The sequence below is a fragment of the Mustela putorius genome, unplaced genomic scaffold (assembly GCF_011764305.1).
Source record: "Mustela putorius furo isolate JIRA1106 unplaced genomic scaffold, ASM1176430v1.1 tig00003834_pilon_pilon_pilon, whole genome shotgun sequence".
NCBI lineage: Eukaryota > Metazoa > Chordata > Mammalia > Carnivora > Mustelidae > Mustela > Mustela putorius.
The window spans coordinates 112,803,495-112,828,064 of record NW_025421987.1 but is presented as its reverse complement, the minus strand read 5'-3'; the positions used below and the strand labels follow the sequence as shown (position 1 = coordinate 112,828,064).

The following is a 24,570-nucleotide window of genomic DNA, read 5'->3' as shown; positions in this document are numbered from 1 at the left end:
TGCAAACATAGAAAGGAAAGACAAAAGAAGACTCTGACCCCTGATGCAGTTGCCACCTCTGTGCCTGCCCCCTCTCCCACCTTGAGAGGATGCTTTCTCTTTAACTGCCAGTAAAGTCTTGCTTAAAGATTTGGCTTTGAATTCTTTCTTGGCCGAACTCAAGGACTGAGGCCTTGAGGGGAATGGGATTGGCTGCTGACATTTGCATATATAGTAACATATCAGTTATTTACAAGTGAAATTTCTAATAGTTTCAACCAGCTAGAATATAACCAGAAACCTAGAAAGAGGAGGAAAACATTAGAACAGGCAAAATATTTGCTTATTAAAATATGTTTAGGCACAGGAGAGCCATTCTAGTCCTTATTCTTACAGTCTTATTTCATGTTTTTTCTTAAACTAGAAAAGATTCTGATAATTTATGATGTTGAATTAGGCTAAAATATGTGACAGCTTAAAGTCTAATTTGTTGTCTTTATTTTAAAAAAGACAGACTGAACAAGTGACAGAGGAGTGTAGATTTAGGATTTTAAAGAGCTAATGTATAATCACTATGCAGATTGGTAGCCAATAGCCTGATAGTGACAGTCATGAGAAAAAATGCCCCTAAAAACAGAATGGAAAACTCCAAAAGCAAAGCAGTGTCTAGTTATTTAATGTAAGAAATAGCCATCCATTTTCCAGATGTATACCACATCTGGACACAAATTTCTTTAAGGCTTAGTAATATTTTGATACTCAACATTTTTGCGTCACAAAAAAAAATCACTTATGTTGCATACATTGGTCTTTCATTATGCTGGGTATATGAGGTATTCAAGCATGAGATTTTTTTTATACTGTGAGTTTTTTTCTTTTAAATTATAAATAGCATGAGATTTTCTGGTCACCTTTGGGTGAGGATATTTCCTTACTTTTTCAGACGCCCATGTGAAATTATTTTCTTAGGTACACTAATCCAAACAAATTATAAAGTATATAATATCCATATTGGCTTAAAGTTTATCACATGACCCATTTATCTTCATTTGAAATTTTCATATTCTGGATATTTGAGCCAGTCTAATACAGAGTATGGTCATATTAGGTTCATGATTCAGATCTTGGATCTCATTCTTGCCAGAATTGATTATTTTGGGTAGCTTACAGATGCATCACTTCATCACTTAAAGATTTGCTTCCCTAACTTTTGTGTGTATATAAGAAGAGAGGGATGAGAGGAAGCAGGGGGTAAGGGATGGTGGCAGAGACAGGGAAACCTAGGCAGGGAAAGGCAACTATAGATAGAGATAAACAATATTATATCTATATATGATCTTACTAGCACTTTTAAAGCGTATCTGTCTTCTTTATCCAGTAACACTATATGGGATATATATATAGTGCATATATTTTATCTCTTGAACTTTTTTATAGTTGTTACTCGAAAAATCAAATGTATCTATGAATGGTTTATTATCCTTAAAACACTTTGAGTTTTGATGTTCAGTATAGGAACCATTAGTGACATGAGTCTATTTAAATTTAGTTTTATATTAAATCAGTTAAAATATGTAGTTCTTCAGTTACACTAGCCATATTTCATCTGCTTAGTAGCCACATGTGGTTAATGATTACCATATTGAACAGTTAGATATAGAACATTTCTGTTATCTGAGAAAGTTCTGTTAGGTAGTGCTGATCTACAGATTTTCAAATGAATGATGGATTCAGTTATAATTCATTCAGATCTTTTTAAGAGAAAGTATTGTTTGAAGCATACATGTATTTCTATGTGTATATATAATACCCTGTAAGTCAACCCAATCTTGAAAAACATGGTTTATGAGATTGGATTTACTTTAAATTAGGACATCAGATTTTGTTAAATAAATGTTTGTTTCTAAATTACTGCGGAATAATTTGTCTTCAATTCTGTAAGCATTTACTTCTTAATATTGTTTACATTGTAGACCGTGGCAAATTCTTATCACATTGGAAGTTAGATATCAAATCCATGCTAGTTTCACAAATAGTAAGGTAAATGTAGTGCAGTAGGGATGTGAAGAAGGTGGGGGAAGTCTGCAGGAAGGTGTCTTAAAGAATTAATTCCCTTAGAAACATCAGTTAACTATGGAATATCAAATATCAGAGAATTAATAATTAATTCTATTAGAAACATCAGTTAACTATGGAATATCAAATATATTCATTTCAGATGACTTCAGATCCTTTGTAGGATCCTTTCCTCACCTCATTTCTAAATGCTGAACCTTTGATTAGTAGTATAATGATGTTTATTATATACTTAATTTTTTATAACCTTGTGATACAGCTTTTTGGAATTCCCTTTCTAAAGGTATGTTTGTTGACTTTACCTACTTAATAGGACCTTGAATTGAGAAGCTCTTAAACATTGTATTTTGAAGAGAATGATATATGTTTTTTTAAAAAGAATATTATACCTGACAGTCCAAAACTATTGCTAACTCAGTGCTTTGTGTCCTTGCGAACATTGAGGTGGAAGTTCAAAATTTCTCAATTCAGAGTTAAGTCCAAACCCAAATTAAAACATTATCGTAAATGAATTTTGACAAACCTCCACACAGTGAACTGTTTGTTGCCTTTGTTTCAATGGAGCTTCATCAGAGGAGAATATATTTCACCTAGACATAGAAAGAAATCCATTTTAAGCTTGTAAGTAATTGCGCATTCTGTCTTTATATTTATTTATATATGTATAAGTAATGTGCCCTGATGTTTCATTATGGAGGGAAAAAAAAGCTTTAAATAAAAGTAAGTTTTTAAAAATTCCTGATACAGGAAGCAAAAAAGCCAGTACAGTTTCTAATTGCCTTTTAGAGTCTCTGAGTTCCCTCATTACCTGTGATTTAAGCTAAAAATGAGGTAATTATAGATAACATCAGTGTTTATCTGGTTGATCTTGGCACCTGCAGTCCTAGTGTTGTAGCTTACCGATATCTGGTGCCACGCGTTACAGTCTGATGCTGACATACCTAATTTACACTTCACATATTTCCATTGATTTTTAAGTTAGATGTTCCTTGTTGTATTTGAATAGTATTTTCAAAATCATTCCTTTAAGATTGTATAAAAGTATATACTCTTTCACTTGGAATAGTGGATTTATGGTACAGTCCTTTCATTAGTAGAAATCTTTCACTAATGTATTTCTATACAAATTTAAATTTTATTATGTCCTTTTATCTCTGTATTTGGTAAAGCAGTTATGGTCACTAATATGACAATTTTTTTTTCAAATATTGGTGTGCATTTCAGGATCATCAGATTGTATAAACCTTTTTGCATCAGATTCAGTTTTCTTACTTTGTGCTTTTTTACTTTCAAATATTCTACGCATCTAACTGTGATCTTATTTTGCATAAGGATCACCTTTATTTTGCCCTGGCCTTTAGTGCTACTATGTCTAGTCAAATCTCAAAAAATGAGATGATCAAGAGCTAGCTGAGCTTGTAAACTACAGGATCATCTCTGCAGAGCTTCACCATACCACCCCCTCACCAAACTTCCCTCTTTGATCTTCTTTCTCTGTGGGACCTGTTGAACATCCCCGGTGATAACCCATTCCCCATTCACTGCGTTCTGTATCAGTGAAAACTAGAGTAGTTCCTCTTAACCAAGTATTGAAGATCCTGAGTACTAGACGGTATGTAGTCTCTGAATTGTTTTCAATAATTGTAGTTGTTTGGGTTTCTTCTTAGCCCCATAAAGACATTGCTGCCTGCTCAGGTAGTGCCCCAGGATGGAGTAGAAACCATCTTATAAAATGTACAGTATAAACTTATTTTCTCTAATTTGTCATCATTTAGGACAATTCAGAAATTTTCTAGTACAGAACTTCCACCTAATCAAGTAATTTATGCATTATTTAGGTTACAAAAGTATTTAAACAATTACATTTAGAAGGTGCTAACTAGTTTTATACTAATTCTATGTGTGTATCTTAGGAAATACTACATTAAAATATGTAATTAGAAATAGAGATCTCCTTATGATCATCAGCTGTATTTATTCACTGGGTATTCTGGTTGATTTCCATGTTAAAAAAAAAAAAACAAAATAAAAACAAAAAACAAAACACAAAAACATTGCCAAGTGGATTAGCTACCTAAACAGATATTCTTGGAGGGGAGACCTCAATTGCTGCTGCAAAAGTTGATTTCACTTATTGAGAAATGACTGCAATACTCATGGCCAACACTTTTAATCAGTCACAATATTCTTTTCTAAGGAGCACATGGTAGCTTCAGAATCCTTTTTCACACAATGCTTCTAGGACAGTCACTAAGGCCTGAGAAGAAAACCAGTTTCTGCCTTTCTGTGCCTGGATGCTGGTTGTTTTTAGGGACCCAGTGCCTGCAGGGCATAGTGGTTGTCACTAGATGGCACTAGTGCTTTGTCAAGAAACTCCTTAAGGCCCATGTGTCTCTCTAATCTGTTCCATTTGAGGAACCTACCTAAATACCCCAGGTTTTTAACCACTCACAGCAGCTGTTGACTTACTTCCTCAGTCCAACTGGTGAAAACTTATCTCTGTACCCTTGGACTTAATGTTCAAACACTAGGAATCTAAGGGAGAAAATATAAGGTCATATTCTTGTCTTGCCTTGTTTCCAGAGGCCATTTTTGTCCCTTGATGGCTGCAGTATCGCATTTCCCTTTTAGTGTTGCTTCCACAAAGATGCTTCTCCTAATTCTCTTTTTTTTCCCCATCTTATTAAATTTTTCTGAGTCTTAGTTTCCTCTTTGATAAAGAAGCGTTAAAAATACACACCCTAGGAGAGTTGTTGTAAAGGTTAAAAGTGATTTACTTAAAATATTGTGTTTTTTTAAGATTTATTTAGTTGAGAGAGACAGAGACAGAGAGAGCAGGAGCAGGGAGGAGAGGGAGAAGCAGGCTCCCCACCGAGGAAGGAGCCCTATGTGGGACCCAGTCCCAGGATCCTGGGATCATGACCTGAGCTGAAGGCAGATGCTTAAGGAACTGAGCCACCTAGGCTCCTGCTACTAAAATATTGTATTTTTAAATATATATCGATTTTTTTTTTTTTAGCATTTCAGTAGCATCACTGACTGTTACAGGCATATTATTTCCTTTTTTAAAAAATATAAGGCATAGTTTAGAAACTACCTTTCCTTTACTTTTGTAAAGCTGAAAAATTCCACCACTGACTCATCAGTAACTTAGTATTCTTTGCCCATGTCCTAAGTTCAGTAGTAGGTCCCCATTTGTATTTATGATTGTAAAAAACTTTAATTATGGTTCGGCTCCCCTCGAAGGGCTAAAGTGTTCAATATTTTGTCCTCTGTATACTGTTAAAGGTCTGACAGCCCAGCTCTTGGAGTAGCATTTGAATGCCCATGGGGCTACTATTATTTTCTACACTCGGTTTTCACATGTAGATATAAAACTAGTTCTCCCTTCTCTGTACTACCGAAGTGCTTGTCCTTTACCCGATTAATACTAGTTTACAGATCCCTCAACCTCCTTAGCTTCATGCTTTCTCTAATCTCTCTGAGTGCTGAGCACATAGTAGGCACTGTCACTAGTGTTTACTCTGTGTCACTGTTCATTAATGAAACACGGTGTCATAGAAGAGCAAGACAATGAGTTATCTTGCGGCCTTCGTGTTCCTCTGTTGTTAAGGCTCTTCATCAGTTTGAGGCGTTCAGCCTTAATTGGAACTCTGAGTACCCTGAATAAATTGAGATGATTGTGAATTCCAAAGATAATGTTTCCATTTCACATGTCCCAGTCTTCTGTTCTCTCTGCCGACACTGTAATCAAGGCCCAGGGTCTTATTTAAGCTAACAAATAATTATCCTTCATTACATAAGTAGTATGTAACTTGACCTTAAAAGGCTGTGTAACTTGACAAGATGGCAATGAATCTAGCCACCAGCTGTGTCTACCTTCACACTGTCCCTGTCCCTATGAATAGGAGCTGATTTTGGAAGAGGCTGGGGGAGTCCTTGCCTCACACTTCCCTCTTATCGGGAATGTATCGGTGATTTCAGGCCATGGAACTGCATGGTCTTGCACAAATTTTGATTCCTTGTGGGTTCAGATTCCATTTAAAATCTGCAGTTTTTGCTTGCAGACCACAAGCTATTTAGACATACTTAACATTTTCTGAGATGTACTCATTGCTTATCTCATCTTTTAGTACTGCTAAAACTGGGTAAAAACAAAACCTGAATATGAGATGTGAATAATATATGTGAGATTGTTGGGAAATGGATAATGTATTTAAAATATTATTGGTAACACAAATGGACTAATAGGATTAAAAAAAAAAACTTCTTTGAGCTTGGAGGGGCTAGGGATTACTTAAACATGACAACAGTGGAAAAAGCATCAGGAGAAAATAATGTTCAATTTAAATTAATATACACATTAAAAAGCTTCACTGTGTTGAAAACCAAGGTATTGGGTTAAAAAGTATATGTGTGTGGCAGACAAAGGTATGATGTTTTTAATGTATGAAAAACTCCTCCTTTGGACCAATAATAAGGCACAGTAAAATAAAAGTAATACTATAATTAGTATTAACAATAATACTAATTTTTAAAAATATTCTGATATACTAGACATGCTTCTGAGGACTTGTCATATATTTAATTCTCACAATAATTCTTTGAGGTAGATGCTGTTATTTCATTTTACAGATGAGGAAACAGAGGCACAGGGACATTGAGTAACTTGCCCAAGCTTGCACAGGTAGTAAGTAGCTAGTAAATTGTGTACTGTTTCTGTGAGGCATGACTGTCTTTTTATCACAGGAGTGTGGTTCTGCTGTCCATTCTCTTAACCACTGTCCTGTGGTGCTTAAAATAGGCAAAGGACAAGAGGGATGTTTTTAAAAAAGAAGTAATAAAATGACTCAAAAGAATGAAAAATTTTCACTTTCACTAATGACATAAATGCAAATTAAAATAAAAATGAAGTATTATTTTCTCTTATGAATGGAGTGTTGAGAGTAAGAAATTTTCATGGAGTGGTGTTAGGAGTAGACTTTCTCACTAAGGTGCTGGAGGGCTTGTCTCCTATGGCATACCTTGCCACCAGCCCCTCCTGGCAGAAGGCTTCGGGATGGGTGCTCTAGGGCCGAGCTGGAAGTTCTCCTGCTTGTGGTATTCAGGAATGTGCCATTGCCGGGGTCACTCTTCTGAAAACTCTGTAGAGATGATACTCCACAGCGGGTGTTTTAGTAGTTGGTTGCATTACTGGCTTTAAGATAACATGACATGCGAGGCTGTCCTTTCTCAAATCTCTCAGGTCCGACCAGTGAGAACTGCTGCCGTGTATCTACATGGAGGACAGTTGAGGGTTTTAAAGGCTTTATTTTGAGAAAGTCTCTCTGAAGAGATTGCCAAGGTTTCAGCCTTGATAAGTGTATTGCAGCATTAGGAAATCAGAAATTTCACAAAGCTGTGTTCAGTAGCCTCAACTGTTGACAAATGATTCTTGATGTTTAGTTTGGTACAAGATGCAGGGAATATAGGTCTACTTCCTTTATTCAAACTCAGTAAATGGTTTGGGACAATTAATTTCCAATTGTTTCCCAGTAGAGCAGATTTACTTGTATATTAATGAGGCACAGGTGTTAGGCCCCTGGTGTCTGTGTGCCTGGGAGGCATATTTCAGTTGTTTATCTACTCAGCCATAGGTACTGCAAGGTACTCAAGCTTGCCTTTAACAGTTTTTACAGTGAGGCTTTTTAATTTTTTGATGTTTTTTTCAAATTTGCCTGCACCTGTTAAAATTTTAAAACTGATCATGTAGAAAGAAGTTGCAGAGATTTCAATAGTAAATTGCACTGGAAGTTAAAGAAAGTAGTCTTCTATTATATTTAACTCCCCAGTCTGACAATAAAGAAAAACGGATTCATTTAAACAGATATTTCATGTGAGAAGCCAATGTAATCAACAGTACCCTTTTTGTTGTGTATTTTTGGAGCAGGTATGTCTTTGTCAATGGGTAAAGCAGTCATGTATTTATATTAATATTCATTTTTTTCTTGTTGCACTGAACTGCGCTACCAGCATTTTAGAGGAAATGGAATAGCCTCCATAGACATTATGAATTTCAGTAGCTGGCATAATTATAGCGATCTACATATTCATTAAATCTAAGAAGAACTGTGTCCAAAAAGACAGCCATGCGTTCAGAAACAGTACACAACTAAATATATATGTTTTAAAAGTTGCATTTCTTAGACTTATTTAAAATTAATTTCGTGTAGCATTCCTCTCCAAGCAGAGAATTTTAACAAAAGGATCCCTATACTTTGGTTTCTTACATGTAGGAAAGAATGGGAAGAACTATTTGTAAACAACAATTATTTGGCAACAATAAGGCAGAAGGGGATTAATGGGCAGCTGAGAAGCAGCAGGTTCCGCAGCATTTGCTGGAAGGTAAGAAGAAAATATTTATTTACAGTTTGTGGTTGCAGTATATCAACACATTACCTGATGCCCTGAGAGATTACCCATGCAGGGGATCACTGAATTTTCCAGAAGACTTCACTCTCGATTTTTTGGCCATCCAAGTTAATCTTTCATAGGACATTTACTAATAAGGTTGAACCACCTTAGTCCCGAGTAACTGGTCATGTTAAAGGAGTCATTTGAAATAGCTGTTCTTTGATCTCATTTGATGGAGCAGAATTCAAAGCAACACCTTTACATCCCCCAGAGGCTTCTGCAGAAATCCTTGAAGCTGGGCAGGAGCAGAGGGGGATTTTCTTCCAGCTTCCCACTGTATCAAGTGCAGCCATTTAGTCACCCCCGCTTTTTGCTTCAGAAACAGCAGATGGAAATGATTTTTCATATGTACACATATATACATGTACATATATGTATATGCATATGTATATGTACATATACATATGTATATATATATATATTTTTTAAACTGGAAACATAAAGTGAAGGGCAGCAGGAAAGAGAAGTGGAAGAAAATTAGATCAGTTTTCTAAGAGAAAGGGCCATTGATTACCAAAACTAGTAATAATTTACAGTTATCTTTTTTAATTGCCTGGAAATATTGTCCCTTTTTGTTATCTCCAAATGAATTGAGGTTTAGACTTATTTCTGAAATGACTTCTATTGAAAGTTTTTTAGGTTATATCTGCATAAATGAGCATACAGAGTCTGTGCAAGTAAAGACAGTAAGGAACACATGATGTATTAGACAGTTTTAGATTTAATAATTTAGATTTAATAATTAAAATACATTTTTCTTTTGTTAGATGCAGGCAGTAAAGGCAGAAGACCTACTGCTAGAATATTTGTATACAAATATTTGTGTCCCACACCCTAGTCCTTGTTGTTTAACTTTTAGTAGCCTTCGTTTTCTAAAAATAAACTCAAGTCCAGATTTATTTTAAAGTGGTATTAAACTAAATTAAATCAAATTTGTCTTTTTAAGAATGCTTGTTGTTTTCATAAGCTAGTTGCCATTTGTAAATTAACGTTTCTGCCGAAGAAGGAATGACTTCACTTCTCAAGCCATGCCCTCAGGTTGTTCTTCTCTGTCCTTTACCTGCCTGTTTTAAGACAAATCTTAAACCTTGAAATTAATCATTGGACTTTGTGTCTGTCAATACCCCATTAATATAAGACTGTAAAATGGGAATTAATATAAGACTGTAAAATGGGGGCCTTGATTCAGTTTTGTGGTGTAGTTTTTGGGATCTAGTTCTTGTGGCCTTTGTTCACTTTTTGAATTGTCCAAATATGCATAAACATTCCCAAATATAATTTATGGGAAACCGGAATGATATGAATATGAATGTCTCTTGCAGTATTCAGTATGAATATCTGCTTCAGGTGATTCTGTTTGGCATAGTTTTGCATGTTGCTTGTTAGGATTTTTTAAAAGTTTCCTTTTTTTTTCCTTGACAGCTATTTCTTTGTGTTCTTCCTCAAGATAAAAGTCAGTGGATAAGTAGAATTAAAGAACTAAGAGCATGGTATAGCAACGTTAAAGAAATAGTAAGTTGTACTTTAATTAATGTAATTGTTTTCTTATGTATGCTTTAAAGTCCAGTAACCTCTGATCTTTGCGTGTGTGTTTTCTTTCTTTCCCTGCCAGCACATCACAAACCCAAGGAAGGTTGTTGGCCAGCAAGATTTGATGATCAATAATCCCCTTTCACAGGATGAAGGGGTAAAGTTTATCTTTATTCATATCTCAGCTTCTTTTGCCCATGAGAATATGCTTATGAGACTGGTTATCAATCACTATGAAAACAATGTTATTTCATGCCACTTAATTTTTTTTTTTTACTCCATATATTATGCAACCTAAAACCTGATGGAAATTATTCTATGCTATATTCATCCTGTGTTGTAGGAGGTTGATGATCTGTTTCTGTGGAATGGCATTCTGAGGATGTCACATGGGACCATAAGAACTCAGGGTAAAAGAGAAGAGCATAAACAGGAGGCTAGAACTATAATGTCAAGTTGTAGTGGGCAGTGGGGACTCTAGGAAAGCCTCCCTTTATGATAAAAATAGATGGGGATTTACTTGGTGGGACTAACTTGCAAGAAGAAAAGTGACTTTTTGGAGTGAGCTTATTAAGTTTTTAAAGATAATGAAAAAGATTTGCCCCTCCCCACTGATACTTCAGAGAAGACTAAGAATAATTACTACTTTAGAGTATTGTGTAACTTCTTCAATTGCTGCTCTAGTTCCTATTTCCCTGCTAACAGAAATTATTTTCCAGCTAATATATAATATCAGCATTTCTTTTTTTACTGATACATATAGCTGTTATGATATAGTTTATAGTATAGCAGCACAGAATATTAAGTGAATTTTAAAACTGAAACTCACATTTTAACAAAGTGTCTAAAAATCTGCTTGATCATAAAGCCAAGCTTTGCAAAAAAAATTACATGTCTTAGTGCATTGGGAGTTCAGGTCAGGTTCAAGTTGAGACCAGTTGGCCTATGGCCCTGCTCTAATCTAAGCAGAGCTTTTTGTTGTTTGTAAGGGAAGTAGTGGGTGTAGAGCAGCAGAACAATCATTTACTTTATAAAGATAATAATAAAAATTTTAAATATGTATAATATCATTACTGGAAAAAATGTTGTTAGTATAAGGATGTGTTTCTGATATTAGACTAGTAGTTTTTAATAAAACTTATTCTACTTCAGGTTTCCTCTCCACAATGTGAAATGATAACTCAGAGAAGGATAAATTTGATCACTTAAATTATTAAATTGAGATCATAAAAGACAAGTAAAGGTATAAAATTATCTTAAATAGGTTGTTTTCCTTATTTCAGAGTCTGTGGAACAAATTTTTTCAAGATAAAGAACTGCGATCAATGATTGAACAAGATGTCAAAAGAACGTATGTAGAACTTACAATAATTCAAATTGATGTTATCTCTTTGTAATTTTAGTAAGATACAAAATCCACAGAGGAGTTTTAATTAAATGCAGTATTTGCCTTATGTTAATAACAAAGTTATTGTGGTCATTTTTGATAGTAACAGTTATTTTCTGTTCTTAAAATATAGATTCCTATTTTCCCTCTTTCAACATAAATTCCAATATTTATGATCTTAAAATAATATCTAATCTGGTTTTCAATTTTCAACAATGGTTTGAAATCATGTGCTTCTGATTAAGGTTATATTATGTGGTCATAATATTGATATTGCTAGAAACATTTGTCTCCTGCTTCACAGCTTTGAATCCTTTCTAACCAAATTGCTTTTTAAATGACAACTATTAGTTTTACACTCCTTGTTTCTGTCTCTCTTGAAGTCATTAGGTTTGCAAACAACCTCTTCTCTTGGTCTACATAGTATTTACCATGTGAAGGGGTTATTTACTTAGCACATGGCTAATATCCATTGACTTTTACATAATAGGGCTTTACCTTTCTGGGTCATGTAGTGAGAAGTACATGGAATTTTTGTGGGAAAGTCCTAGGATAAGTTCTAGCAACATATGCTATAATCTTAGGCATTTTACTTTCAATGAACATCTTTTCTCGGTGTCCCTTTCTGTAAAATGGGAATAATAGTTTACCTCAAAGGATTGCTGTAGATTAATAAATGTATGTTGTACTAGTACTATTCAGATATGTTTACACTTCTTTTAAAAAGATTTATTTATTCATCCTAGAGAAAGAGAGAAAGAGAACGAGCATACACGAGTAGGTGAGAGTGACAAAGGAAGAGAGAGAGAGAGAATCTCAAGTGAGCTCTATGCAGAGCACAGAGCTCTGCATAGAGCTCAATCTCATAACTCTGAAATCACAACCTTACATCATGACCGGAGCCAAAACTAAGAGTTGGACTCTTAACCGAATGTGCCACCCTGGCACCCCTGGATGTGTTAACACTTTAGGCTGTAAACAGTTACATAAATGTTAGTAAATTAATCATTGCATAGGCCATGTATTTGCAGAGTCATAGATATCCCTAGTACCTTCTTCCAGGTTCTTCTGTAGCTTTGCCTGTCTGTGCTGCTGCTAGTTCAACTCCTGCTAGACCTATTATAAGGTCAAGGCCTCTGGCTCTCTGAGACTCATCTCTTTCTAGGTCCCAAACACTGAGTAATCAGATGACATAGATGGCTATTAACATTATACTACATATTGAACAAGTCACATTTTCTATTTTAAAATGAAAATCAGTGGAGGGGTACCTCGCTGGCTCAGTCAATGGAATGTGTGACTCTTAATCTAACAGTTGTGTGTTCAGGCCCACATTGGGCCTAGAGCTTACATTAAAAAATAAAAATGAAAACAGGGGAATCATGGGTTCAGAGTACCACAGAACTGTACGAAACTGGCAATGGTGGTAGGTTGAGGGAGGGAGGTATGGGATCATTTTGATGAGCTGAGTTATCTAGGTAACCCAAGAGGAGCCAATTATACAAAAACTACTCTCAGAGGCATCTTGTGGCAGTTCTTGACCTCTAGCATATAGTTGCAGAAAGTAGAGTGCCATTGTATTCGTGTGCAGGAGGCACTCAAATATTTGTTGGAAAAAACAAAAGCTGAATTTCTTCGCCAGTCATTTAAGTAGCTGTATAGTCAGTGGCAGTTAAACAGGCCTCTTAAAAGCAAAATGCATGGTATATATTGCTAGCCAAACAGTAAAGGTATCCCTTTTTAAAAAAAATTTTGCTAGGCAGTTATCTTAGAAAACTTGACAGCTTCAGCTCTAAATGGCTAATAAGAAGGATCATGATCAATCTGCTGTTATCAAATGAAAATAGAGGGACCATGATGCCGGAGCTTCACATAGTCAAAGGCTCTGTGGATCAAATCAGTGAAAAGGCAAAACAAACAGGAGAAGGGGAAAATAAAACTCAGACAGCCAAGCTTCATAGGAAGTGGCGTTGGGAGCCCATTGATTATTTTGATTACTTAACACAAACATTTTTGCTTTGCTGTGTGAGGAAGTGTTATTTCTTGAAAAGTGTATGCTTGTAACTATTTGGTTTTATGTTTTCTATGCATTTTTTATATATTTAAAATGTGTGTATGCATGTGATGTGTATAACGTATATATGGCTAACTTTCTCTTATAAATGGTCTCCAGTGGTATTTTTTAATTCAGTTGGCAAGCCTAAGATTCAGGGATGGCAGTTAGGAGACCCTGTAGTTCATAGCATGGATGGAGGAGGTTGCATCTTCTTCCCCAGAAGGCTCTTCCATGGCTCTCCTCCACATTTAGAGTAAGGCTCCTTGCCATCTCTTCATATATTTTGTGGCAGGTAACGTAGCTTGTAAGATAAGACTGTCAGTCTTTTAAGTAACCAAATTGCCTAACAATAAGAGCTGAATAGCTTGAATAATTTTACTACTTTAGGTAATACATTCTCTTTATAAGGCACTGCATTATCTAAAATCCATGGGTTTCAGTCGAGTCTGTAAGGCACCTCATGATGCAATAGGAGAAGAAAAGAAATACAGCTCAATGAATGTTATACAGTGTTATTCATTTACTAGTATCTGTGGTAAGAATTTTTTTTACTGTACATTTTTTTTTACTGTACATTTATTGAATGTCTGCTATGTACCAGCCTTATCCTTTTTGGGAATAGAGTGGTGAGTAAAACAGACTAGGTCCTGCTTTCTTGGGATATACATTTTAGTGTGGGGTGGGGAGGGGGTTGGAGGAATGAGAAGGTCAGCACGTATAGATAGATAAAGAGGATAATTGTAAAAGATGGTAACTGTTGTGAAGAAATAAAGCAGGGTGATAAGATAGAGGGATGGAAGTTTTAGAAACAGTGATTAGAAAAGGCATCTCTGAGAAGATGATATCTGAGCTGAGATGTGAAAAATTTTAAAAAGCCAGCCATTTGAAAATCTAGGGAAAGAACATTCCAGGCAGAGGGAACAGCTAGTGCAAAGTCTCTCAGTGAAAATAAGCTCAGTGTTTTGGGAAACTGAAGCGGGGGGCAGGTATGGCAGGAGGTAAGTGATTTAAGTAGGGAAATTTTGGGAGAGAGCAGATGCCATCAAAACAGTCCTATAGGGCAAAGTAAGGAGTTAGGGTTTTATTCCAGTTGTAATGGGAAGCCATTGGTGGCTATTGAGCAGGGGTGTGATACCTAAGATCATTCTGGCTGCTGTGCAGCGGGGTGGGTAGAGGTGAAGATGGAATCTGGGAAAGTAACTGGGAGTCTTGTTTTATGCTTCCACATTAAGTAATGTTAGTGGCTCAGATGAAAGATGTAGTAAGAAAGATGGTTAGGAATAGATAGGTTAAGGATATGCATTTTCTACTTTTAAATATTAAGAGATCATTATATGTAGTTTTCTCACAGTCATCAGTTCTCTATTTTTACTGCCCTGTTTTAGGTCTTTTTTTTTTTTTTTTTTTTTTCTTTTTAAACCTCCTATGTAGAGTTTCTCACTTGCTTAATTGTTCTCTTTAGATGTCTTTTCTTTCTCCTCCAGCAGGAATCCATGTGGTATAGCCTTATTTTCAGAAAGCACAACTGGTCATGCTACTTGCCTAATCCAAAGCCTTCTTGGACTCTCTGATCTGCAGAAGAATGAACTTATCCAGACCCCTAACACACAGATGGTTCCTTTTTAGAGTTTTCAAGCTGTCTTTGATGTCTAGTTTAACTCCACTGCAGTCTGAGAGCATGATTTCCCATCTGCCAAATTGGTTTGGGTGTGTTTTGGGGTCCAGAATGTGTAATATCTTGGTGAATATTCCATGTGAGCTTGAGAAGAATGTGTATTCTGCTGCTGTTGTTTCAAGAAGTACATAGATCTCAGTATGTTCAGTAGATTGATGATGTTGAATTCACCTGAGTCCTTCTGATTTTTTGCCCGCCAGATCTATCCATTTCTGATAGACAGTTATTGAACTTGCCAACCATGATAGTGGATTTTAAAAGTTCACTTTGCAGTTTTATTAGTTTTTGTTTCACACAGGTTGATGCTCTGTTGTTAGGTACATATATGTTAAGGATTGATGTATCTTGGAGAATTGATCCCTTTATCATTGTGTAATGATTGTGTAATCAGCTTGGTGTATTTTTCTCCATTCACTTACTTTTTTTCTTTTTTTAAAAAAATTTATTTTATTTTCTCAATGTTCCAAGATTCATTGTTTATGCACCACACCCTGTGCTCCATGCAATCCATGCCCTCCTTAATACCTGCCACCAGGCTCACCAACCCCCACCTCCCTCCCCTCCCAAACCCTCAAGTTTGTTTCTCAGAGTCCACAGTCCATTCATTTACTTTTAATCTAAATGTGTCTTTGTTTTTAAAGTGTGTTCCTTGTAAGTAGCATACAGTTAGGTTGTGTTTTTGATGCACCCTGACAGTCTTTTAGTTGGTGCATTTAGACCATTGACATTTAAAATGATTATTGATACAGTTGGATTATTAGCTATTATATTTGTTACTCTTTTCTTTTTGTTACCTTGTTCTTCGTTTCTATTATTGTGTTCCACTCTTTTTCAGCCTTTTGTAGTTTTAATGGAGCATTTCATATTATTTCATTTTCTTTCCTTTCTTAGCATACCAGTTATACGTTTCTTACTTTTTTTAGTGGTTGCCTTAAATTTTACATTATGCATTTTAGGTAGTCCACATCAACTTTCAAATAACACTATACCACTTCACTGATAGTGTGAGTACTTTATAATAGCAAAGTCATCCTAATTCCTTCCTCCCATCCTTTGTGTCATTGCTGTTACTCATTTCACTTATATATGAGCATGTTTGTATATACACACACACATACATACATATATACATGCATATGTGTATATATATACAAGCATACATAGTTGAATATATTGTTGGTATTTTTTTTAATTTTATTTTTAAAGATTTTATTTATTTATCTGAGAAAGAGACAGTGACAGAGACAGCAAGAGAGCATAGGCAGAGGGAAAGGAAGAAGCAGGCACCCCACTGAAGAAGCAGGCACCTCACAGGACTTGGTTCCAGGATCCTGGGATCATGACCCGAGCTGAAGGCAGAAGCTTAACTAACTGAGCCACCCAGGCGTCCCTGTTGGTATTATTATTATTTTAAACAGCTAGCATCTGTTATATCAATTGACAATAAGAAAAATAAAAGTTTTTATTTTACTTCACTTATTCCTTCTTATGTTCTTCCTTTATGTAGATCTGAGTTTCTAACCTATACTATTTTCTTCTAAATTACTTCTTGTGAGGCAGGTCTGCTGACAACAAACTCCCTCAGTTTTTGTTTGTCTGAGGAAGTCCATTTCTCCGTTACTTTTAAAGGATAATTTCACAGGATACAGAATTCTAGGTTGATGTTTCTCTTCTGTCAATACCTTAAATATTTTACTTCATTCTCTTTTTTGCTTGTGTGGTTTCTAAGTAGAAGTTGGATGTTATTCTTCTCTTTGTTCCTGTATAGGTAAGGTGTTTTTATTTTTGTCCCCACCTTCCGCTGCCTTTTTAAGGACTTTATCTTTGATCTTCTTTAGTTTGAAGGTATGTTTAGCTATAGTTCTCTTGGCATTTACCCGGCCTAGTTTTCTCTGAGCTTCCTGGATCTGTGGTTTGGTGTCTGACATTTATTTGGGGAATTTTTGTCACTAGGACTTCAAATGTTTATTCTGTTTCTTCTGTCTTCTCTTTCTGATACTTCCGTTATGTGTGTGTTATATTCTAGGTAGTTATCCCACAGTTCTTCGATTTTTTTGTTCTGCCTTTTTTTTTCCCTAGCCTTCGTTCACTTTGCTTTTCAGTTTTCAAGAATTTTGTTGATCTATCCTTTAGCTCAGAGAGTCTTTCTTTAGTTATGTCTAGTGTACTAATAAGCCCATCAAAGGCATTCTTCATTTCTATTTCATTGTTTTGTTATCTCCAGCATTTCTTTTTGATTCTTTCTTAGGATTTCCATCTCTGCTTTCATTGCCTGTTTGTTGTTGCATGCTGTCTACTCTGTCCATCAAAGCCCTTAGGATATTAATCATAGGTGTTTTCAATTTCTGATCTCATAATTCCAAGGTCCCTGCCTTGTCTGGTTCTGATGTTTGCTCTGTCTCTTCAAATTGTACCTTTTGCCTCTTGTTATGTCTTGTCATTTTTTTTCTGGTAACCAGAACACGATGTGGAAGGTAAAAAGAACTGCTGTAAATATGCCTTAAATAATGTGGTGATAAGGTGAGTAGGGCGGGGAGGTGTTCTTCAGTCCTATGGTTATGTCTCAGTCTTACTATGAACCTGTCCTCTTGAACCATGAACTTCACAAGTGTTTCTAATTCTCTGCACCCTCATAGATGGGGCAGAATGGTTAAAGTGGACTGGAGTTGGGTATTTCCCTTCCCCCAGGTCATGTAGGATCTAAGAACACTTCAGCAGATATGCTCTGGTTAACTGCTTTTCCCTGAGGACGGGTTTTCAATCTTGTCCTCTTGTTGTTTTTGTTTTGGGGTGGGGGCAGGTTTTGTTAAGAACTCAGTGCTCTCTTCAGAATGAATCCACCCCTGCCCACATACTAGAAGCCAAGGGGATTTTTTTCCTGATATTTACTGTGGAATCCTGGTCAAGGATTGATTGAGCTGTTTGCGGGGGGGGGGGGGTCGTCTCCCTATTACTGGGTTCCTCGGAGTATTTAACTCTCAGAGTTCTCCGTACTGAGCTTCTAGCAATTCCTTCAGTGTAGTTAGGCTTTCCTCTCCTGCACTGGTTCCTACCAGGTGTGTTTACTTATGAGTTCTGCTCTGGTAAGTTGTGACTCCTTATATTTGCCTGTTTGTCCTGTGTCTTCCCCTCTCTTATAGAGACAAGAGGAGTTGTTGATTTTTCAGTCTGTTAGGCTTTTTACTTGTTGGGGAGGAGTAGTGATGTCCAGGTTCCTTATAGGCAGAACCAGAAATTCGAAGTCCCTCCCCGTTCTGTTTTAGATCAATACTGTGGCATTATTTCCTGAATGGGTTTTGTGCGTTCCATATTCCATGCTTTGCATTACTTGCTTACCCGCTCTTGGAATGTTGGTTCTCCTCATTGTTCCTTTTGGAATTCCTGAAAGCTCATTTTTAAAGGCCTGAGTTCATCATCACCCTGTTCATGAAACATCTTCTAGTCTTTACAGTTGGAAATAATCTATGCCTATTCTGTGTTCTAGTATAATTTCTTAATAACTTTTTGATGATATTACTTAATTTTGTTGCATCCTATATTTACTTAGACCTGCCAGTGTATTCAATCTGCCAATGTATTTAGTACATTTATATTAATCTCCTCAGGGTGCCAGGCACTGGAGATGCCAAGATAAATATGGCATGGACCCTTAAGAATCTCAAAGTATAATAGAGAAAGCAGCCAAAAAAAAAAGTTGCAGTGCAGGATAACTGGTGCTATCATGGAAAGAGTATGTATGAGAGTTTTACCCATCTTTCAGATCTACTGGTCAGCCTTGGAGAGCATGGACCTGATTTGTTCTTGTGTCACTATAGAATCAAGTTGATGCTTACTAAAAGCTCACTGATTGTGAATCTTATCACTGATGATCCGTATTGTTTAGTTTTAGCAGTAACAGTCTTTAACATTTTTAGTCTTCAGAGACATAAGCACACTTTGAAAAAAATACTATTAGCCTTCTAGTCTGAGTTTAAACAAGATAATTTCGTCTCATAAGCTGTGTTGTTGCCATCACTATTGAATTTATTTGATCTGAATATGTCACTATATTAAATATTATCTCCTCCTCAGCTAGTTTTAATATTCCTTTATTCTACTAGCCCTTTTTTGCCTCAAAGGGTTTTCTATTCATTTCAATTAATTGTTCCTTATGTTAGCCTAATGAGGTTGATACTGTTCTCATTTTTATTACTGAAAAAACTGATAAACAAAAGGTAAATCAAGGAACTTCTAATTTACATCATTTCTAATTCAGAGCTTGAATTGTCCATTCTGAACCAATTTTGCCATGCTTCAAAGACTGTAACATTAAATAAAATATAGTATTATTTAAAATTGATGGGAAATGGTAAGTTCAGAATAAAATATTTCCGTATTAGATATTAGGGAAGTCTGTTATTTGATCTCTCAAGGTCTATTCTAAAAGTGTATTTGTAGTATATATAATACCATTTGCAAGTTAACATATTAATAAGCTATTTCTAAACAGTATAGCTTTTTCTTCAGAAGCATTCTTCCTCTCTCTTGAATTAAATGATTAAAATTCTTTAACTTATCAGTGTAACTTTGACTGTATTTAAGGTTTATCTGATTGCCTGTTGGATACGGCAGTCATCATCTTCAATTCTTGGTCCTTTATGTTTCTAGTTATTGTAGGGTTATTCCTGTGGCACTTCAGGCGCTCAGCTCTTCAGTTAATGACCTTCTTTCCTACTTCACTCTCCATGATATGGCTGGATCCCTAAGAACTCAAGTTTGTCATATTAATGCTTCCTTTTGGTTATAGTTTATATGTGGATCAAGCTTTAGATATAATTGATACAAGCAAACTTTGTCTTCTCAGTTTTTTCTTGTAATTTAGTATTTTTTGGATTCACTAAAAATTGTTAAAATTCCCTTTTAAAATTATAGATGTGTGTGCTGTCCAGGCACATGTAGCTGTATAAATTTAAATTAAATAAAATTAAAAATTAAGTCTTCATTTACAGTAGTCCTAATTCAAGTGCTAATGGCTATTGGATGGGACAACACAGATATAGAACATTTCTATCATAAAAAGTTCTACTGTGCAATGTTGTATAAATAATTTATTGCTATATATTTGTATATGATATTTTATTATATTTTATTTTTATTGTTTTTTATTATTTTTACTATTTTTTATTATATTTTATTATATTTTATTTTTTATCTGTAGTGAATTTTTAGATATGGTCTATGCTAAATACTTGGTTTTTATTTCCTTCCTCTGCATTTAACAGTACCTCTGTGAATGTTTTTTTACAGTATACAAGTCTCATCTGAGTTTTAGGCAAATTTAGTTATTAACTTATATTGTAGTAGGCAACTTGAAATTAGACTACTTTGCAAATCTTTCCTATATTAATGATACACAAAAGTAATTTTACAAGGTGAACTTACTGATTTTTAAAATTTTTCTTAAAGTCTGTCTTCTCCAAAGTTCCCATTTAGAGAGAAATAACTGCCAGTTCTGTGGTCCGGCATTGTTTGCTGTATTGTACAAAGTTAAGATGTCCTGAATCCTCCAAGCCTATTTTTTTACTTAAATAAAAAATTCCGTAGGGAAGGAAGATTTTACAAGCAGTTTCAGAGCAGAATTGATTTTGGTTTGTGTTAATGCAGACAATCTGCCCAGTGTTAAAATGTTAAAGAGAAAAAAAAAAAAAACATACAAGCTGCCATATTCGTGTGATCACACCAAAATAGCAGCTTGTATTTATATTTTCAGTCTCCTCGAGGTGGACTGCAGGCACACATGAATGAGTGGATGTAGTTGGTGTTGTGTTGTGATTTTATTTAATGCAGGCAGAGTACATGCTTGTGCATGCACGACCAGCCCTCACATATGCACTTGTTCACAGCCGGGAAAGCGAAAACGACAACACAAGCCGCTCTCTGAGAGTTGTCGGCAACCTGTGTGTGTGTTTCTTAAATATTAAAGAGGGGAAAAGCAGATTTTCAGGAATACAAGAAACAATTCTTGTCAAATGGCCTGTAGTCCTGCCTCATTTGACAACATTTAAGGTAAAAACAAAATATTTTATTATAGTTGTGTGTATATGTGTGTGTGTGTGTGTGTGTGTTTTCTTGTACTGTTTTTAACATGTATTTTTCCCATCTCTATTCCATTTAGGCGTGCAAGTTTTTACTACACATTTACTCCAATTTGTGGGATTTCTTTCAATTTTGAAAAAAGTTCTGTAGTACTTGTGAAAATGCAGGTGTGTTTGCTGCAGAACTGACAGTTGCGGTGCTTCGATAGGTTAGCATCCTGAGTCCCCTAATGTTTGGAGTTGGAAGCAGGGCTCCATGTAGTGGCAGCACGGATAGATCACTGTGAGCTGCCGACCAGAAGAGGTTTTCCTTTTGAGATCCTCCTTGTTTTAAAGTAAGCCAGGTTTTTCAGTGCTGTATATAGTTGTGGGGTCACATACTAAAGAAGGTTCAAAAGTAAAGTCTGGTGCGTGGTCAAGTAATAGCTCATCCTGAAATATTCCTACCAGGTATAACCTGTTCAGTAGTAGAACAGAATCTTTTCAGAACTTGAGTGCAGATTCAGAACTCAACTACCTTTTTACTTTAAGGGTAAATGCTTTGAATTAAAGTGTTTTAATTGTTGAAAAATTGCAAAATAGAGATTATTTTCAGTTGTGAGAATCTTGCGCTTAAAGTGCATGTGTCTATCTCCTTATATATTTTTTCCCTAATTTTTCACCTTTATGGGATGAGTAGAAAGTTTTTCGTTTTTGAGGCAGGGGTGTAGTAGGGTCAAAGGCTTGCTGTTTAAGGATGTTGGAGAGCTAGACAGAAGCTTTGATGAAAATGTCTATTAGATGGTGACACATCCCATCTCCTGAAACTCCACCCCCACCTGTCCTTTCTCTGCTGTGCATTCTTTGCTATTTTCTGTCATCATAACCCTTCTGCTTCATCATCTCCCTTGTAAGGTGATTTCAAACTCCCATCTTCCATGTTAGGCCTCTTGGAGATTTTTTACTATCCTCATGGGCTGGATTCTGTTACCATCACATCAGATTTCTACTTTTTTTTTTTTTTAAGCTTTTTAAAATCAGTGCTCACCTTCAGTTTGTGGCCTGTGAAAACTGTATTGCTCTTTTCTTTGTTAATTGGAGAAACAGTGACAGCAGAACTCTGCCCAGCTTTTCTTCTGCTTCACCTTCCCACTTCCAGCCCCTGAGTCCATAGATTTCACTTTTTTTTTCATTGGTTTGTTTGTAGATTTGTGGATTTATTCACTCATCCAACAAATATTACTTGAGAAATTACTATGTGCTAGCTACTGCCGTGGAAATGGAAGGTCCTGATAAAGAAAATAGTGTCTGTTTTACTCTTTTAAAGATCATGTAAATTATCTCCTTTTTATACATCTGTAAAATGTCTGTTTTCTCTCTCAGATTTTCTTGAGTGCTTAGTTCTTGTATCTGGCACCCATAATAGACACTTGTGTTATTGGTACTCATCTAACTACATCTCTCTATTTTGCAAACCTGAAAATTTGAAACTAAAAAAGAATATGAAAAAATATTATTTGTTAATGGCCAGAATGGAAATAATGCCTGGGACTGCTAATCTTTCCACAACTCTGTAATATTTTATGTTAATGTTATTTGCCTAGACTTAACACTTTTTCAGTTCAAGAAATATCAAGTGAATAATACCTTTTGTATGCAGAGCACTCTGTGGAGCTAACAGGAGATGGAAATGTTGGTGAGTTTTTGTAAGTCTACTCAGAAAGAGATTAAATAAATATGGTTTGTGCCCTCTAAGCTGATAATACTCTTAATGCTGAGTTTCTCAACCTGGGAGCATTGACATCTTGGACCCATTCTTTGTTGTGTGAGGCTGTTATGTGCTGTGTAGGCTATGCGGCACCATCCCTGGCCTCTGACTGCTAAAAGCTCTGTGAGGCGTGCCTTTCAATTGTCACAGGGCATTGGGGCATCTTGACTGACACAGGGTTCTCTGAGGCACCACTTGAGAGCCTTCTGATATCTTAACAAAAGATTTTACACTCACTTCCTTGGTTTCATCTTTAGACTTTTTTTTTAATTGTGTTTTAGATTTGATGTTTGCCCACAAGCACTGTTGTAATAATGTTAGCATTATTATTACATTATTAGTAATAATGTTTGCTGAATAGAGAAGATGAGAATGAGAAGTTTTATTTTCAAAGTCCTAGAACCTTTGCATTTAGCAGTTCTTCCTTTTGCTTCTCTCCTCTCTCATTCTACTATAAGTACAAATATAACTCAGCACCTTCAACACTCTGCCTGGATAGCTCCTTAGCTAGGTCACCCAGCTTATGTGGTACATTTTCTATTTTCTGTATAACTAGAGGCTGCCATGTTGCTGCTATATTATAAGGAAGCTTCTTCCTCCATTTTTCCTATAATGTTTTCCTTATTTTCATTTAAACCCTCACTGGCTGCCTCCTCATAGTCTGTCTTTTGCCAGTAGCCTTTTTCATGTGCATTAATACTTATCTGGTGCTGTATACAAGGTCCTTCCAGCTTCTCTCCAGTCCCGTAGACACTCCTACCATGTATTTTATGGTTTTTTAATGACACCCCAGATTCAGGTACTTAAGGCTGTGTTAGTTATCTGTAACTGCATAATAAGTTGACCAAAACCTAGTGACTTGGAACAATAATCATTTATTTCATAGTTGCTGCATATCAGCAGTTGGAGAGCAGCTTAGCCAAAAGGTTCTGGCTTAGAAGTCTCATGAGATTGCAGTCAGATATCAATTGGAGCTACAGTCATCTGGAGGCTTGACTAGGGCTGGAGGATCCATATTGGTTCTTCTCCACGTACATCTCTGTGTGGGGCTGCTTACATGTCTTTCTCCAGAGACTACTCCCAGAGCAAGCAATCCAAGAGAGGAATATATTCTTAAGAATTTGCACATGTATTTTTAAAACTACCACCATCCACAGGTAACTTCCCAAGCCTCCTGGATGACCTTTTCTCTTCTGTCCAGCTGAAAGGGAAAATGTGTATGGGGCCTTGCTGAAGTGGAGGTGGGGGTTGAATTTTGTGGTCAAACATCATTTCTACTCTCATTTCATTGGCTAGCACTTGGTCACCTGTTACAGCTCACTGAGAAAGAAGCTGAGAAATTAAATCCAGCTGTGTGCCTGCAAAGACGAGAAAGCATATTTGGTTGAATAGGGACAGTGGTGAAATCAACCAAAATAGGGAGCTCAGGAAGAAAAAGTCTGCCTGCTTTCATTCTATATGAAATTGCTTCTCTTGATGGTTTTTGCTTGATTTTCCACTTTTTCTTTGATAAAACAATAAACCAGAAGAAGGTATTATAATTATTTTGGTGTTTAATAGTATTCTAGGGAGTTTCCATCAGCTCATTTTAAA

General features: G+C 35.9%; 1 protein-coding gene across 6 annotated transcripts in view; it reads left to right on the top strand.

Moving 5' to 3' along the window:
* TBC1D5 (TBC1 domain family member 5) overlaps nt 1-24,570 on the top strand; it is a 554,967-nt gene that overhangs the window by 304,059 nt on the left and 226,338 nt on the right. For all 6 annotated transcript variants that reach the window (XM_004773530.3, XM_004773529.3, XM_004773531.3 and 3 more), the window contains 4 exons: nt 8,331-8,439; nt 9,931-10,020; nt 10,121-10,195; nt 11,322-11,389. In XM_004773530.3, coding sequence (XP_004773587.1) covers nt 8,331-8,439; nt 9,931-10,020; nt 10,121-10,195; nt 11,322-11,389 — 342 coding nt within the window. The remainder of the gene's footprint in view (nt 1-8,330; nt 8,440-9,930; nt 10,021-10,120; nt 10,196-11,321; nt 11,390-24,570) is intronic.